Source organism: Oncorhynchus kisutch, linkage group LG10 (genome assembly GCF_002021735.2).
Source record: "Oncorhynchus kisutch isolate 150728-3 linkage group LG10, Okis_V2, whole genome shotgun sequence".
In the NCBI taxonomy this organism is placed as follows: domain Eukaryota; kingdom Metazoa; phylum Chordata; class Actinopteri; order Salmoniformes; family Salmonidae; genus Oncorhynchus; species Oncorhynchus kisutch.
The window spans coordinates 57,252,849-57,269,461 of NC_034183.2; the positions used below are offsets into that span (position 1 = coordinate 57,252,849).

A 16,613-nucleotide genomic window follows, 5' to 3' on the forward strand; every position below is an offset into this window, starting at 1 on the left:
CGTGCGCGGTGTGTCTGTGTATTATGAGTGTGTGTCCATGCATGTTCATAAGTGTGTGAATCCAGTTTCTTGTACATAGACATGGAATCACTGGTCACTTTAATAATGTTTACTTACTGCTTTACTCATCTTATATGTATATACTGTATTCTATTCTACTGTATTTTACTCAATGCCACTCAGACATTGCTCGTCCTAATATTTACATTTTCTTAATTCCATTCTTTGCCTTTTAGATGTGTGTATTGTTGTGAATTGTTAGATCCTACTGCACTGTTGGAGCTATGAAAACAAGCATTTCGCTACACCCGCAATAACATCTGCTAAATATGTGCACGTGACCAATAAGATTTGATTTGTTACCTTTGTGTAGCAGACTGAAGTCCTGCAGCCGGCAGTGTCCTGTAGAGCTGGGGGATCTTGCGGGTGATGAGAGGTCCCAGAGACTCTTTCAGCTTATTGTAGTTCCTCTCCATTTCCTTGTGGTACTCTTTCTGGTCTGGACCAATCAGAGTCTTGTTCTTCCTCAGGGCATCCTCACACCTGCAGGAGAGGAAGGAACACACACACAAGGAGTCAAAGTCTGTTCACTGGGTTATTGAACCGTGTGTGTGTGTGTGTGTGTGTGTGTGTGTGTGTGTGTGTGTGTCAGACTGTCTAGTCCATGCACAGGCTTTGTAAGGTGTCATCACCTCTTAGTGAAGTCTTTAAAGCAGAGGCGTAGTTTGTTGTGATGACGGTACAGCTTGGGGTCATCAGGAATGTCAGAGAGAAAGACCTGGGCCACCTCCAGAGGGCCCTGCACACGAGAGACAGAGAGGGAGCGAAAGAGAGAGAGAGAGCGAGTGAGAGAGAGGGTTACATACACACTCCAACATGTCAAACACACAAAGGGATATTACTCAACACACAGTACCTGGTTGACAGTAGTGCCCACAGAGCCCTGCAGCACCATCTGCAGCATCTTGGCGTCGGCAGGCTCCTGGTGGGTAGCGAAGGCCAGCTCCTGGGTCTTCTTCTGCATGTCCTCTATAGCCACCTCCATGGGCACCAGGATGATCTGGAGAGAAGAGGGGACAGCGATATGATCATGAGCACTGCTTCACTGCTAGTGGATTAAGCTACTGTTATGGACTGTAAAGCTCTATGAGCACCTGGAAAAACACTGCTAAATATAAATCCCTTCACTGTACACAGTGACCCACCTCCTCTTTGTGGATGACGTTGACGCGTGTCTTGATGTAGGGGAAAGCGTGGGACGTGGTGAGGATGGACTTGCGTTTGTACTGCTCGTGCAGGTCCCCGTGGGCGCGCCCGTCCAAGGTGAAGGGGGTGCAGTACATGAAGGTGCGCAGGTTGTAGTTCTTGTCGAAGTAGGTGATCCTCTCCTTCAGCTCGTACGTGTCGAAGAAGGGCTCCACGTAGGTGATCTGGAGGTAGGCCTGACAGACATACAACACATATATTAGCACTGGAGGTAGGCCTGAGAGCCACGCAGATATACAACACAGATCAGTACCACGGGGTCATTCCTCACGTCCCCATGTGAAAATCGCAACCCAAACCTTCAGTCGTTTCTTTTTCTGAGACTTTGGGCCTTATACCTTATTGGGGTCCAGCTTGTTCTTGTCCACATGGTTGGAGTCCTTGATAATCTCCACCACATCATCTCCAAACCGCTCAGCATAGAACTCCTGAACAAGACGTAGAGAGACATTCAAAAGACTGGTATCAGCGTATAAACACATGATCCAGTGAGTTACAGAAATGATCACTGACGTGTTTGGGTGTAGTATAAATGATAATTTTCTTGTCCTCCTCGTCATTCTCCTCAGACCGTACCTCTAGTCTGTAGGAGATCTCAGCCAGCTTGGTGATAGAGGGCTCCTTGTACACAAACTCCTGCTCATCCAGGTCCCCAAAGCGACAGCCGTAGAAGCCCACCCGGAAGTAGGTCCCAAACATCCTCTACACACTATAGAGGGGGGCATGAAAGACAGAGAGAGGGGGGAGGGGGAAGAACAGGAAAACAGAAAACAGAGATTACTTTCAGAGTCACTTAGTCGAAGTTGTCCTAAATTGACATGTTACAACCAGGACTCCATATGCGACAACATATTTTGCTGTGCAACTTGAAGTTTTAATTTGGGGGTGCCTTCGTAAATTATTCAGACCCCTTAACTTTTTCCACATTTTGTTACATTACAGCGTTATTCTAAAATTGATGAAATAGATTTCCCCCCTCAAATCTACATACAATACCCCATAATGAGACTTCTTGGGTATGACGTTACAAGATAGACACAGCTGTATTAGGAGAGTTTCTCCCATTCTTCTCTGCAGATCCTCCCAAGCTCTGTCAGGTTGGATGGGGAGCATCGCTGCACAGTTATTTTCATGTCTGTCCAGAGATGTTCGATTGGGTTCAAGTCCGGGCTCTGGCTGGGCCACTCAAGGACATTCAGAGACTTGTCCTGAAGCCACTCCTGCGTTGTCTTGGCTGTGTGCTTAGGGTCGTTGTCCTGTTGGAAAGTGAACCTTCACCCCATTCTGAGGTCCTGAGCAGGTTTTCATCAAGGAGCTCTCTGTACTTTGCTCCGTTCATCTTTGCCTCGATCATGACTAGTCTCCCAATCCCAGCAGCTGAAAAAGATCCCCACGGCGTGATGCTGCCACCACCATGATTCACCGTAGGAATGGTGCCAGGTTTCCTCCAAACGTGATGCTTGGCATTCAGGCCAAAGAGTTCATCAGACCAGAGAATGTTGTTTTTGATGGTCTGAGAGTCTTTAGGTGCCTTTCTACAAACTCCAAGTGGACTGTCATGTGGCTTTTACTGAAGAGTGGCTTTTATCTGGCCACTCTTCAATAAAGTAGCATGTTGCAGAGATGGCTGTCCTTCTGGAAGGTTCTCCCATCTCCAAGAGGAACTCTGGAGCTCTGTTAGAGTGACCATCGGGTTCTTGGTCACCTCCCTGACCAAAGCCCTTCTCCCCCAACTGCTCAGTTTTGCCGGGTGGCCAGCTATAGGAAGAGTCTTGGTGGTTCCAAACTTCTTCAACTTAAGAATGATGGAGCCACTGTGTTCTTTTGGACCTTCAATGTCACAGAAATTTTTTGGCATCCTTCCCCGGGAACATCAGTGCTACCAAATACATTTTTTAAATTTAGAGCCCTAGTTAAAACATTGAAACCATATGCTACCACAGCAACCAGTAAATACGCCCCAGAGAGTTGGAGCCAGTCAATCTTGTGCAACTGTTTTACACAACTATGTATTGGTTAAGTGTGTGAAAGTGTGAATGCAATACTGTGGTTTGAATAAGTGTCGGGGAGAGTTTTATTACATTTCACTCACCAGTTAGGAAACATCATCCAGAAAAGACAGGAAAGGCAGGGAAACCACAGGGAAGAGAAATCAAATATTATTGTTTAAATGCATTTATAAACTGGGTGGTTTGAGCCCTGAATGCTGATTGGCTGACAGCTGTGGTATATCAGACCCAATACCATGGGTATGACAAAACATGCATTTTTACTGCTTTAATTACATTGGTAACCATATTATAATAGCAATAAGGCACCTCAGAGTTTGTGGTATATGGCCAATATACCACGGCTAAGGGCTGTATCCAGGCACTCCGCCTTGCGGAGAACAGCCCTTTGCCGTGGTATATTGACCATATACCATACCGCAGCGTGCCTTATTGCTTAAATAAACTCAATATCCGTTAAGTTACACAACCAAACAGCATATTTCATTTACTTTACCTCCCATCCAGAACTCTGGTTGTAGATTTTGTTAAAGGCGTCCTGCAACTTTCCATGGACAGTAGCCAGCTTCTTGAAGTCTCTGTTGGCCTCGTGGACCGGAAGTAGGATCTTATACACCTCGTTGATGGCCTCGTACATGGAAGCCTGCAGGGGAGATAAAGTATGAAACAGTGAGAAGTCTACCTTTATATATATATATATATCAATAGTTATTTATCACATATTTAAGGACATCTCAATGTAAAGAAGATCTGAGTAATACCATGTGGAAGGAGGTTGCAGCTTGCTCCAGCAACCCCACCAGCCCCAACTCGCTGAAGTACTTCCCCGCACAGATACCCTCCTCCTCCGGGGACAGGATGTCATCAGACACCGCTGACTCCTCCAGAACATTAGACGAGATGTGCTACAGCAGGTAAGGGACATAACAGTCAGGAAAAGACTAAGGTTTTGAGGTATACTATAAATGGACAGGAAAACACACACACTCCTGACCTGGAAGGTGACACAGCCAATGGGCAGGTAGCGGCAGTCCTCCAGCATGTTGAGGTACTCTGCCACCAGGGCGGCGCTGTGCACCAGGCAGTGGGCTGCCTCCGCGTGGTTCCCTCTCTCCGAGTGCTTCCCCGCCATGTTCTGCAGCCACGTCAGGCGCAGGTCAGGGGAGTTCTGGTAGCCCTTAGCGATCCTGAGGGTGGGGGGGTGGGGAAAGACAGAAAATCAGGGCGGTAAATAGCTAATGCAATCCAAGCCGGGGCGGCAGGTAGCCTAGTGGTTAGAGCGTTGGGCCAGTAACCAGAAAGGTTGCTGGATCGAATCCCCGAGCTGACAAGGTTAAAATCTGTCGTTCTGCCCCTGAGCAAGGCAGTTAACCCACTGTTCCCCGGGCGCTGAAGACGTGGATGTCAATTATGGCAGCCCCCCCGCACCTCTCTGATTCAGAGGGGTTGGGTTAAATGCAGGAGACACATTTCAGTTGAAGGCATTCAGTTGTACTGACTTGGTATCCCCCTTTCCCTTTGGATTTCTCTTTACTGAGTTTGTGGATGTGAATGTGTTTGAGAGAAAGTGGTTGTGCCGATGAGACAGCTGTTGTATGTGTAATACCTGTACATGAGATCAATGAGCATCTCAGGGTCCTGCTGGTGCTCCTTCATCTTGACTGTGTCAGTCAGAATCATGTGCAGATTGAAGACCAGATCCTGGACCTGTTCTGGGAACGGGGAGTCCCGTAGCTCCAGGTCCTCCTCTGCGTAGGTCAGGATGGTTTTTAGGGAACGTCGGAGGTGCTCCTCGTTGAAGTTCTGAGATGTACCCACCAGGGAGGACAGGGACATGGTGACCTGCATCTTCACCCGGGCAAAGTTCTACACCAGAGAGAGGATGAGTCAATACTCAAGACTACAGAAGGGATGTGACCAATACAGAATTCCACAACATGTCAGTTGATGGTGTTGAGACTGAACTGGAACAATCTTTACTTCTATTCTTATTGCATTGTTGACAGGTGAACCTGCAAGTAAGCATTTCATTATAACGTAATACACCACCTGTATCCTGTGCACAGGACAAATACACTGGATTTGATTTGTATTATTGTGGGAAGATCTTAGCCTGGAAATCCAAACTGAATTCACGCTTCCTTTCACTTATTGTTTCACTTCATAACAGTTAAACGGAGTGTGAATGCAGTTTTGTCTTTCCGGGCTATGACACGCTTCTTCTGTATGAGTGAGACTCACGTTGCCGATCTCAAAGTTCTGCCTCATCAGCAGGTAGAGGGAGGCGGAGGCTTGACTCCGGACAGAGCCCACACTGCTGCTGCAGTGGCGGAGCAGACGCAGACACAGGTCAGCACACAGCTCTGTGTCCTCCTCAAACAGCATCTCTGGGAACTACACACACACACACACACACACACAACACTTAATCCACACACACACACAAAGACTTTGTGTGTGTAACTAACATACGGGCGCAAACACACACCTTAAAGACCAGTCCCCTCTGTGTAGTGAAACAGTGCTGCAGGAAGAGGGCACTCTGACTCCCTGCCATGCTGTGGAGGAGGACTCTCAACACCCCGCCCAAAACACTCTCCTTCAGCTCCGACGCCAGCACCGTCTTCACTATGATCTCCAGCGTGTCCAGGACGACCAGAGAGGCTTCAGTGGCCAGGTTTCCATCCACCACGGACTCCTGCTCCGTCTCAGTCTTAGTTCTGCAACGAAACAGGGTTTTACAATCCCTCAGACACACACAAATCCGTACAAACTTCGCTATACAACGTGCCTACACAAATACTGAACACAGACCGTTGATGACAAGTTCTATCGAGTCATTGGTCTACCTCGGCATTAATCTGTGCATATGGCGGGGACCTACTTGTCGACTCGGTCGGTGTTCTGTCTCCAGTGAGTGACGTTCTTCCGCCATCTGACATTCTCATTGCCATATGGACTCCGCTCTGAACAACAACAAAAAACATAAGGACACTTGTAACAACCCCAAAGGGACATTGCATGTAGAAAAATCTCAAACTATGATGGCCATCCGGTGCTGGTACCTCTGCAGCGACGGACCATCTCCTGTCGGGCTCCGATGGTTCCCAGTATGGCCTCCTCTAGACGAGCCTTCATGTCCTGAGACTTCTTAAAGGTCAGGCTGTTGATACGCTCCAGAGCCTTCTTCCCCTGGGACAACCAATCAGAGATGGAACGGTCAGAACGGCTATAATAGGAGGTATTCAGGTCTCAGAGTCCAACAGGGGTAACAGGTGAAGGACGAGAGGTGCAGCACGTCTGATCAGCGAGGGGGAACAGAAATGGAGCCTACCTTGTACTCGAAGCAGGACACCGAGAGGTGCAGCAGGTCTGATCAGCGAGGGGGGACAGAAGTGGTGCCTACCTTGTACTCGAAGCAGGACACCGAGAGGTGCAGCAGGTCTAGCAGCCTGTTGATCTGCAGCACAGAGAGGTCTGACACCCAGCTCTCCAGCAGCGCAGCGTCTGCGTTCTTCAGGACCCACAGGAAAGACACCAGCAGAGTCCTACTGCACTCTGCCGACAGAGAGCTGCACTGACGACCAGCCTGGGAGGGAGATGAACACCCACATTAGGGCTAGGAGTTTTCCCTGATGTCACTTTGAAACCACGTCACTTTGCAAACTATGTGGATGAGAAAGAGTGTCAGAGGAGCTCATGAGCAGTGAGCCATCTACAGGTAGTGAGGGGTAGTTCAGTATGGAGGCTGTCATTAGAAGGCATGCTGTACCCCCTCTGGTGTTGTGGATTTGCCCCATGCTGGTACTGTACCTTAGTGTGGAAGTGTACTACAAAGGATCTCAATAACAGGGGAGGGGGAAAATAAGTTCAATCGTTACCAGGGTTACTAAAAATGCCTGAGATATGAAAGCCTGAGGCAGTAAGCTCCACACAGCAGAGGGGGGCTGATGGGTTCTCATTACTCACCACCGTGGGCATGGTGAAGTTGGGAGCTTTGGCATGCGGCAGCGGGGAGCCAGCAATCGCCATGGCGACAGACTGACTGATGGTTCCGTTGTCTGGGTCCCCGTCGTCTTGCATAGCGGGGGCGTGGCGGCCCCGGGCGGGAGAAGTGTCTGACAAACACAGGAACAAAATATACTGCTGATTCTATCAACCTAAGCGAGATTAACTAACATGCAATCTCCCACCTCCAATCAGGGTTTAAACACAACGCCACATGGTCAGAGAATAGGAAGATGATGCTGGTTAACCTACAGCAGGGGTAGGCAACTAGATTAGGCCACTGGACGATTTTTGTCGGAGCGGATGGTTGGGGGTGGCCATAACATAATTAGAATAATTTATACACTGCAAATTGACCACAACTAAGACCCAAAAAAGATTGTATTTGAGAATAACAATAATTTCATACCTTGATTATATTGAGACATATCTCTTTTTTATTTGTGGGAATACTTGGGAACAGACTTCCTAAATTCATTCCTGGTGTTTTACAACCCCCCAAAAACTTGATGGACATTTTTGGCACGTGGTCAGCCTGTTGCCGACCCCTTCTCACCTGTGAAGTCATGGAGCTGGGGCAAGGTGTCCATGACGATGGGGATGAGGGGCAGGTAGAGCTGGGCGATGTGGGTTCGCACCTGGGGGTCCGTGTAGCGAGGGTCCGCATCGTGACTGCACATCAGAGAGTGGACTGCACTGATGGCCTTCTTATGCAGGAAAAACACCCTGGGGAAGACTGAATGAGTCAGTACGTGCCGTGTGCGTCTAATTGTGTGTGTGTGTGTGTGTGTGTGTGTGTGTGAGCTTGTGTGTGTGAAGCCTCCTCACCCCTCCCCATCAGGCTCCAGGATGAGGGATAGTTCAGTCAGCAGCAGGCCAGACAGGAAGTGTTGCTGTCTGAAGGGGACGGAGAGCTCAAACATACTGGCCACACCCTGGTCCTGGTGCATACTGGAGAACGCTGAACCCTGAGAGAAGGAGGGAGATGGATGGATGGTGAGAGGAGGGAGAGGAAGGACTTTCTAGCAAGAGTATTACTACAGATGTCCGCAGATGACAAAGTTGGCCCTTGGTCAAGATCACTGTGTTGCCTAGTAATGAATGGAGCTACCTGGGAGGTGGTGGAGGAGGTGGAGGGGGAGGGTGAGGCGGGGGGGCTGAGGGTGGAGCATGGTAGGTTGAGGGTGACGTAGTGCTCATGGCTGCACACAATGCGGGTGAAGTCCATTCTCAGAGCAGTCAGAGAGCTGGGGTTCTGGGCTGTGTGGAACTTGTTGGCAATCTGACACACACAGACACACACAGAGAGACATATGGTTCAGGTATGTGTAAGACAACATATTCAGGGACGGGTTGCAGTAAAAGCAAATGATGTCATGTGTGTTTGTCAATTGTGATGACTGACAGTGGGTGTAAATACTGCCTTGTATTGTGGCAGAATAGTGACACTGTCTGTATTCATGTTTGTACGTGCCTGTTTGTAGTAGAACCAAACACTCACTGTCTGAGAGTGGGTGAGTGGGTGTCTGTGTTTATCGTTGGAGCAGATGACAGGACCTGTGTGTGTGTACCTGTTTATAGTAGGAGCGGATGAGGTTGAAGACAAAGCCACGGTCCATGAGAGACAGCAGGTCATTCAGGAAGAAGGCCAGACTGCTGTTCAACCTCTCCACAAGCTCCACATCCTGAGAGAGAGACAGGGAAGGAGGGAGAGAAAGTCCATGATTAGAGAATATGGGAAGGGTTAAAAGGACAGAAGTTATACTTTGTATTCCCTAAAAAAGGGAAACGTGACTCCTACGCTCTGCAATTCCGTTCTAATGGCCCTTGGGTTGTGGCCACTGTACCTTGTGGTATCGCCCTGCTACATCAGCACTGATAGCCCCCACTAGAGCAGCGATGTCATCCACAAAGCGGTCTGGGAAGCGCTGGCGTCTGGGAAGGTCTATCCGGGAGGACAGGAACAGGTGGTGGGACATACTCTTCGTCTGGGAGAGGAGGAGAGGGAGGGAGGAAAAGAGGGATCACGGATTGTATCTAATTCTTCAAATGAACACTGGCTATGTAAAGCATCACATTCCTTCACGCTTTTCTCTGAATGACAAATTTGACCAACTGTTTCTTGATTTACGGAAATCCATAAACGGCCTGTGTGATGAGGACGAGTGAATAAGATCAAGATCTCATGAACGATGCCATGCAAGACACAACAGTCATCATCCTCATCATTCAGATACGTACCATGAGCTGGAAGAAGAACCAGGCCTGTTGCAGTGCTGCCTCCCTCACTGTGCTGGTGCTCACCACCCACTGTAGTGCCAGCTCCTCATGGAGCAGCTACACCAGGAAGTGAACAGGGTCAGAGAGAAACACCCAGGCAGTGCGCAGTACACCACGGTTAGCAACACAGTGGCTAACGCAGGAAAAGCTAGCTGAAATACCCAGGTAAAAATACTGAGCTAACACCAGTACCATACAATCTCTCATAAAAAGGTAGGGGCTGTCTGTCTACTAACAAACACACAGTGTTAACACTAATATTGTAGAACACTAACAGGTCTTATAATGTAGGCTTATTCTGGGAGATCCCAGATAACGAACTTTACTCATACCTGGCTTTGATGACTGTGTCAACATTCAAAAGCTGATGCATTAAACAACTACTTATCTCGCTCTCTCACACACACACAGAGACACACACACTTACAATATAAACTGATAAGCACCTGTGTGTGTGTGTTACACATTCTGACAAACACAGCATGGATGAGGACGGACAAGGGTGTTAATATCGTGTTTTAGACAGTGTATGACAACGGTACCTTCTTGGCAATCTGTCTTGTTGGAGCTGAACAGAAGGTGGCGCTGTCCACAAAGGCAGACATGCGATTGCAGCCACGATCACTTGCCTGACAGAGTAGCGGAGCGATGGAAACACAGTGATGAAGACAAAGAGCAGGAGTCAGCAAGGTGGAAAAAGATGAATGAAAAATACAAGAAATGTGATGGATGGCTAGAGGACTTCCTGGACTCAACTGACTGCTTGGATATAACTGACGTTAGTGCAAATTGAGGTTCAGATGTCCCATGCGATTGGTAGGATGAAATGTGATCCTAGTGAAAAGCATCATTGTGAATAACGAGGCTGAGTCGAGCTTAGCCAAGGAGGGCGAAAAGGAATAGACCAATGACAGACAGACAGCTGACAGAACGGGCCGTAGACAAACACACAGCGCAGCAGCCACATAGGAGTGGAGGAGGGAAGGGCAGCGAGGAGGGTGTTTGTTGGGTACGGGGTGAACATGGGGTTTGTTCTGGTGGCCAAAGCGTTACAGAATGTTCAGATAGAAATGTATCGGGTAGAACAGACGCCATTGGCTCGTGTAGAATAGGGAACCATGTCCGCTCTAGTCATTGTATTTCTCTCTGCAACGTTATGAACAATTCTCGTTACTGAATGAACCGGCACCCATGGTGGAGGGGTAGGTAGGTAGTTGAAGGTAGGGAAGGAGGGTTGTTGGCACCTGCTTGAGCTCACAGGTGAAGTTGGGGTTCCGGCGTAGCACAGCTCTGGAGCCCCCGGGGGCATAAGCAGAGTTTACCCAGGAGTGGGAGCGGTCTATCCCCTGAACATCATATCACATCAGCCACCACACCGACACACAGGCAGCCACAGGCCATGGGGGAGAGAGGGAGCGAAGGAAGGTTAGGGAGGGTGGGAAGGAGGGGTGGAGACTAGGGTCAAATGAGAAAGAGAGAGCGAGAGAGACCGGGGGGGGGGGGGGGGGGTAGCAAGGGATAGAACACAGAGGGCCAGACAGACATAGGCACATCACATGATTGCATAATTGACAACAGCGGTGGAATCAACCAACCATTGGCACAGACAGACAGGAATCACAGGCATGCATATCAAGATATGACACTGGAGGGCCACTACAGGAGGACGAGGGGAGTCTGGTTGTATGTTTATTCACAGGAAACACATCGGACAGACATTCCTCGTACATTTAAACAGCCAGAATGCCATTTAACCCCAATTTGAGAAAGTGTCTATGTTTAGACTGGAAGAGGCAGCAACACTATCATAAGCACACAGATAACATATTCAGGAGTTTGTCACATAGTGCCTTTACTTCCCCAACTAGAGAAGAAACGGAACAGGTTGCATTTACAGTACCTAGACAGGACAGGCTGTATTTACAGTACCTAGACAGGACAGAACAAGTTGTATTTACAGTACCTAGACAGGACAGGCTGTATTTACAGTACCTAGACAGGACAGAACAAGTTGTATTTACAGTACCTAGACAGGACAAGTTGTATTTACAGTACCTAGACAGGACAGAACAAGTTGTATTTACAGTACCTAGACAGGACAAGTTGTATTTACAGTACCTAGACAGGACAAGTTGTATTTACAGTACCTAGACAGGACAGGCTGTATTTACAGTACCTAGACAGGACAGGCTGTATTTACAGTACCTAGACAGGACAGAACAAGTTCTATTTACAGTACCTAGACAGGACAGGCTGTATTTACAGTACCTAGACAGGACAGAACAAGTTGTATTTACAGTACCTAGACAGGACAGAGGACAGAACAGGTTGTATTTACAGTACCTAGACAGGACAGAGGAAAGAACAGGTTGTATTTACAGTGCCTAGACAGGAAAAAGGCAATGTCTAACATAGCTGTATTACCGGAGCCAATGCGAGAACTCAAATCAATACCATTTGATTTGTATTGGAGGTAGAACTGACCTTGCTGCCGATGATCCTCTGCACCTCCTCGTCAGGTGACGTGGGGGTGCTGGCCAGGTCAGGGTTGGAGTTACTGATGCTCTTGGAGCGGGCCAGGTGCAGGGTGCTGGGGCGGGCCGTTGCCCTGGACAACGTGGCGTACTGGATGGGCAGCTCGTAGGCCGGGGTGGCACCCCCTGGTCAGGGAGAAGAGGGGGGCACTGATACCAAAATACATACTTATGCTCATTTTAGTCGTTGAGTGAGAATTCTCCAACCACAAGGTTAAATGAATCACACCCAAGCACATCAGAGACATGGATAGATTAAAATACTCTTCCTTGAAAGCATTGGGATTACATCATTACAGCTGGTGTGGAGATACAGTGAATCTTCAGTGCCTGCTGTTCCATTCCTCACCAGTAGGGGGCATGGCAGGCTCAGCAGTGGGCAGGTGGAAGCAGTAGTGGATGTAGGAGGCCAGAAGGTTGTTCCTGCCATGCTGGTCCTGGTTCCCCTCCAGGTTCTTATGGATCTGGTTGACCAGCAGGGACATGGCCTCGAACGCTGCACGTCCCAGGTTCACTGAGAGATGGGAATGGGGAAAAAGAGGCAGAGATCACACATGGGTTTGCACTTTTGGGACTGTTCCATTTATTACATTGTACAAGGCAAGCTCAAATCGAGTGCAGACATAAAATATTTGAAAAATGTATCCTAGACCTGGGAGAAATATTTGACCAGGAGTGTTTCTGCGGGAGAGATGAGGATCTTGAAAGGGCGATGAGGGATGAGTCAATCTAAGATGGCCGCCCTCTGTAAAGTCAGCCAAGTCACTCACCGATCTGTCCTGCGATGACGGGCGGGTGGACGATGAGCAGGATGAGTTTGGAGAGCAGCTGGTGGAGGAAGCGGACGCAGGTGTCGAGTAGCGCCCCCCGCAGGCCGGTCATGCTGGCCTTCAGCTCACCCTCCACGTTGGCCTCACTGATGATACAGTCCTTCAGACGGAACGGGAACGAGTACTCCTCCAGGACATAACACAGGGTGAAGAACTTATCCAGGTGGGGGTCCTAAGAGACAAAGTCACATGGGGGGGGTAATTCATTTAATTTACAATCCCATTGACTAGAGTGTTAGAGAAAGTGAGGTAGAGAGAGAGAGAGAGGAGAGAAGTGAGAGAAAGAGAGAGAGAGCGAGAGAAAGAGAGTTACCTGAGTGTGAACTGAGGAGGCAGCTGTCACCTCCACATTGAACACCTGCTTGTGATTATCCACCCACTTCATGCCTGGAAGCTGCACCTGCAATACACACACATTACCTACATCAAAACTCAGCCACACACAGACTAAGCATACAAACTCGTGAGTTCATGAGAACTGAGCATGCATGTGCTCGCACACTTACGTCAGGGGTGAGGACGGAGTAGCTGGGTGGTGGTTTCTCCACAGAGACGGGCAGACTGAAGGAACCGGTCCGTAGGCGGCCATGTTGCATCAGAGGAATCCACTGTGGACAGACAATTTAATGCCATTATTACATCACTCATAAATAAAAGACACAGCCAATCACTGATGACACTTCTAGTGTTTCAAAGGCCTAAATATTAGTAGCATGTAACTGAGGTATGTAATGGGTAGGGAGGCACCCTAACTTGGGTCCATAGTTTTCCCTGGTCAGGTAAGTGGAAAAACCTCTGGGTCCCAGTGAAGCGTACTCACGGTGTATCCCACAGGGGTCTCCAGGGGCGTGTTCTGTTTGGGCTGACAGCTGATGTGGTAGAAGGTGAACAGGAGGTGGTGGTTGTCCGTCAGGTTGGCTGGAATCTTCATCTTCACCTCCTCATAGAACTCTGGAGACCTGAGGGGAGAGAGAGTGATAGGTGAGAGAGGGAAGGGGAGGAGGAGGGAAGGGGAGGAGAGACAGAAAGAGAGGATGAGTGTGGAAGAGAGAGAGATAGGTGAGAGAGGGAAGGGGAGGAGGAAAGAGAGAAAGAGAGGATGAGTGTAACAGGAAAGGTGTGGAAGGGAACGGGCTCTTACTTGTCATGGTAGATGACGGGTGAATAAGCCTCTGTGAAGAACTCAGCACAGCTGGATTTCCCAAAGATCACCTATTATGATGAGAGGAGACAGTTTTATTGGATCTATGCCCATGTACCCCCCCCCCCCCCCCCCCCCCCCCGCACCACCTTTGCCCTCAGAGCATTCTTGATACACAAGGGAAACTGTTGAGCGTGAAAAACCCAGCAGCGTTGCAGTTCTTGACACACTCAAACAGGTGCCTAGCACCTGCTACTATACTCCGTTCAAAGGCACTTAAATATTTTGTCTTGCCCATTCACCCTCTGAATGGCACACACACACACACACAATCCATGTCTCGGCTGTCTATAAACCTAAAAATCCATATTTAACCTGTCTCCTCCCCTCCATCTACACTGTGGATTTCACAATCGACATCAATAAGGGATCAAAGCTTTCACCTGGTCAGTCTGTCATGGCCTAATGTTTTGTAACTCTGTATGTCCATAAAGGAATTTACCAGAATCCTTCTCAGAACTGCTATGTAAATAACATGTCACACTAAATGAAATGTAAGGTTCCTTAGCATTACAGTTGGAAGTCTTCCAGATTAAGTCATTTATAATTAGCTGGTTTCTAAACATCATTAATTGAATAGGACATTTGTTTTGTTTTACATCTTATGGACTGGGAATATGTCCAATAGTTGTTTAGAAGTCTCCACGGGGCTCCTTCAATGGATTAGGACATTGTTGCCAGGGTCCCAGATTAGATTAGGGTGTGTCCTAAAGGCTGCAATCGGATTAAGAATCCACTGCACTGAACAACACCACAGCTTTTAGACAGGAAGTTAATTCTGCAGTAAAACCCTCCATCAGTTTGTTATAACCATCAAAAAGGTTGGCTGTTTCCAAAAAACAGGAACTAGGGTTACCTACCCCCAACTCAGTTAAACACACTAGACATTCTTGTAGAGTGACCTACTCTTGTGGGGCACATCATATTTCACAGCATCAGGTTTTTCTTTGTGAGGGGGACACTATTGTTCTGAGAGCACTGTGTTATAAATCTGTAGAGGTTTCCTGTTTTGTGATTGGCCTGCTTCACCAGTCCACCAATCACTCACCGGCATGGCCAGACTGGGATCCTCTCCTGCCATGAACTGCACCTTGACAGCAATGTTCCTGACTGAGCCCTGCCGACTGCTGAAGTTCAGGCTCTGGGGGTAGATATAGAGCAGGTTCCTGGAAGTGGAGAGGAGGAGGACAAGACGAGGGAGAAGAAAGAAATGTCAGTGAATTTGATTTCGATAATACAACCCGGAAGGCATAGAGGGGTCATTACACTCTAGTTTCAGCTCAGCTAGCCTACACGCTGCGGCTGCCTGCCCACATATCCTCCCTCCTAACTAACGTATGGACCACAGGGAACATGCATGGTCAAATCAATTCTATCTGGCACGTGACGACAAAAACAGAATATCTAGCCTAAATTAGAGGGTGGTATTAGGTCATTGCTGATTTACTGCAGATTTATAACAAATCAAAAAAGAAATCTTAACAATTAGGCCTATAAAGTGAGAAGGATTGGGAGAGAAAAACCGAGGTGTTTCGAGGAAGCATGTGTGACCGAGCAGGGTGTGAGTGACCTTCAACTCCTGTCCAAGTCAAATATGTGAAAGAACTTTAGAGCATACCAGTAAATTCCAATCCAAAATGTAATTTACTTAGCAAGAACATTGTTCATTTATCTAGTATCCACACACTCACAAATAACACAGAGCAGTGTGACATATTGTCGTGGTCTGATGGGTCAGCCCAATATAATACTGTGCCCGGTTGCATAAAACATCTTAAGTGTTTCTCTTAAGGAATAATGTTCCCTTACCTAAGATAATTGCTGAACGGTGTTTCAGAGCCCCTCAAACATTTCCCATAGGTAAGGGCATACTTAAGGGTACTTAAGGTTAGTTTGAAGGCATGTATGGCAGAAATATGATCTGGTTACCATGGAGATGACCCGATTACTGACTGAAGGTCTTGTCAAAGAGCATTTATTTTGGGGAGATTGCAAAATAAAACTTATACATTCAAGACCGGAGAAACAAATTGATTCAGAAGATAACAAACCAAGTTGATTTTAGTTACCTTCTTCTCAACTTGTTTCTATTCATTTCTAAAACGTCAAGCTAACTTACAGAGTAGGTAGCTAACTAGCCAGCTGGCTTTGTAGCCATTGATTGTGCACCTTCCATTGTTTAGCTAAGTAACTAGCTAGCTGGTTGATGTTTCCTTTTGCAACCAAGGCAGAGGAAAACATTCACCGTCACAAATTCTGTTGACATTGAGATCCATACAGAACGAAGCACTTAAGGGACCTCGTGGGCACCATTAATCTTTTCACTTCATTTAAGAGAGAAATTCACCTTAAAATGTTTTGTGCATCTGACTTAAAGTTAAACTTCAGATGTTTTATGCAACCAGGCCCTGGTCCATATCTACCAAAACAAACAGAGACTCAGTTGATGTTAATGTAGGTCATGTGTATTTGACACCTGGAGGCC

The 16,613-nt window shown here is 47.8% G+C and overlaps 1 protein-coding gene across 7 annotated transcripts in view; it reads right to left on the reverse strand.

Annotated features, from left to right (window-relative positions):
* Positions 1–16,613, reverse strand: part of LOC109897307 (dedicator of cytokinesis protein 7) — a 36,616-nt gene that overhangs the window by 2,200 nt on the left and 17,803 nt on the right. For 2 of the 7 annotated variants that reach the window (XM_031834135.1, XM_031834129.1), the window contains exons 14-45: positions 15,177–15,294; positions 14,069–14,139; positions 13,748–13,886; positions 13,434–13,535; positions 13,241–13,327; positions 12,868–13,099; positions 12,447–12,611; positions 12,048–12,223; positions 10,808–10,909; positions 10,106–10,192; positions 9,525–9,620; positions 9,131–9,271; positions 8,855–8,968; positions 8,395–8,565; positions 8,112–8,251; positions 7,840–8,009; positions 7,245–7,393; positions 6,682–6,864; positions 6,341–6,467; positions 6,160–6,241; positions 5,764–5,995; positions 5,517–5,669; positions 4,882–5,141; positions 4,270–4,462; positions 4,037–4,180; positions 3,772–3,918; positions 1,843–1,968; positions 1,605–1,694; positions 1,206–1,442; positions 917–1,060; positions 693–799; positions 364–543 (exon numbers count right to left, since the gene is read on the reverse strand). In XM_031834135.1, the coding sequence (XP_031689995.1) occupies positions 364–543; positions 693–799; positions 917–1,060; positions 1,206–1,442; positions 1,605–1,694; positions 1,843–1,968; positions 3,772–3,918; positions 4,037–4,180; positions 4,270–4,462; positions 4,882–5,141; positions 5,517–5,669; positions 5,764–5,995; positions 6,160–6,241; positions 6,341–6,467; positions 6,682–6,864; positions 7,245–7,393; positions 7,840–8,009; positions 8,112–8,251; positions 8,395–8,565; positions 8,855–8,968; positions 9,131–9,271; positions 9,525–9,620; positions 10,106–10,192; positions 10,808–10,909; positions 12,048–12,223; positions 12,447–12,611; positions 12,868–13,099; positions 13,241–13,327; positions 13,434–13,535; positions 13,748–13,886; positions 14,069–14,139; positions 15,177–15,294 (4,665 nt within the window). Of the gene's footprint in view, positions 1–363; positions 544–692; positions 800–916; positions 1,061–1,205; positions 1,443–1,604; positions 1,695–1,842; positions 1,969–3,771; positions 3,919–4,036; positions 4,181–4,269; positions 4,463–4,881; positions 5,142–5,516; positions 5,670–5,763; positions 5,996–6,159; positions 6,242–6,340; positions 6,468–6,681; positions 6,865–7,244; positions 7,394–7,839; positions 8,010–8,111; positions 8,252–8,394; positions 8,566–8,854; positions 8,969–9,130; positions 9,272–9,524; positions 9,621–10,105; positions 10,193–10,807; positions 10,910–11,239; positions 11,907–12,047; positions 12,224–12,446; positions 12,612–12,867; positions 13,100–13,240; positions 13,328–13,433; positions 13,536–13,747; positions 13,887–14,068; positions 14,140–15,176; positions 15,295–16,613 lie in introns of those variants that run through there. The other 5 variants (XM_031834132.1, XM_031834131.1, XM_031834136.1 and 2 more) reach the window with 3 other exon arrangements.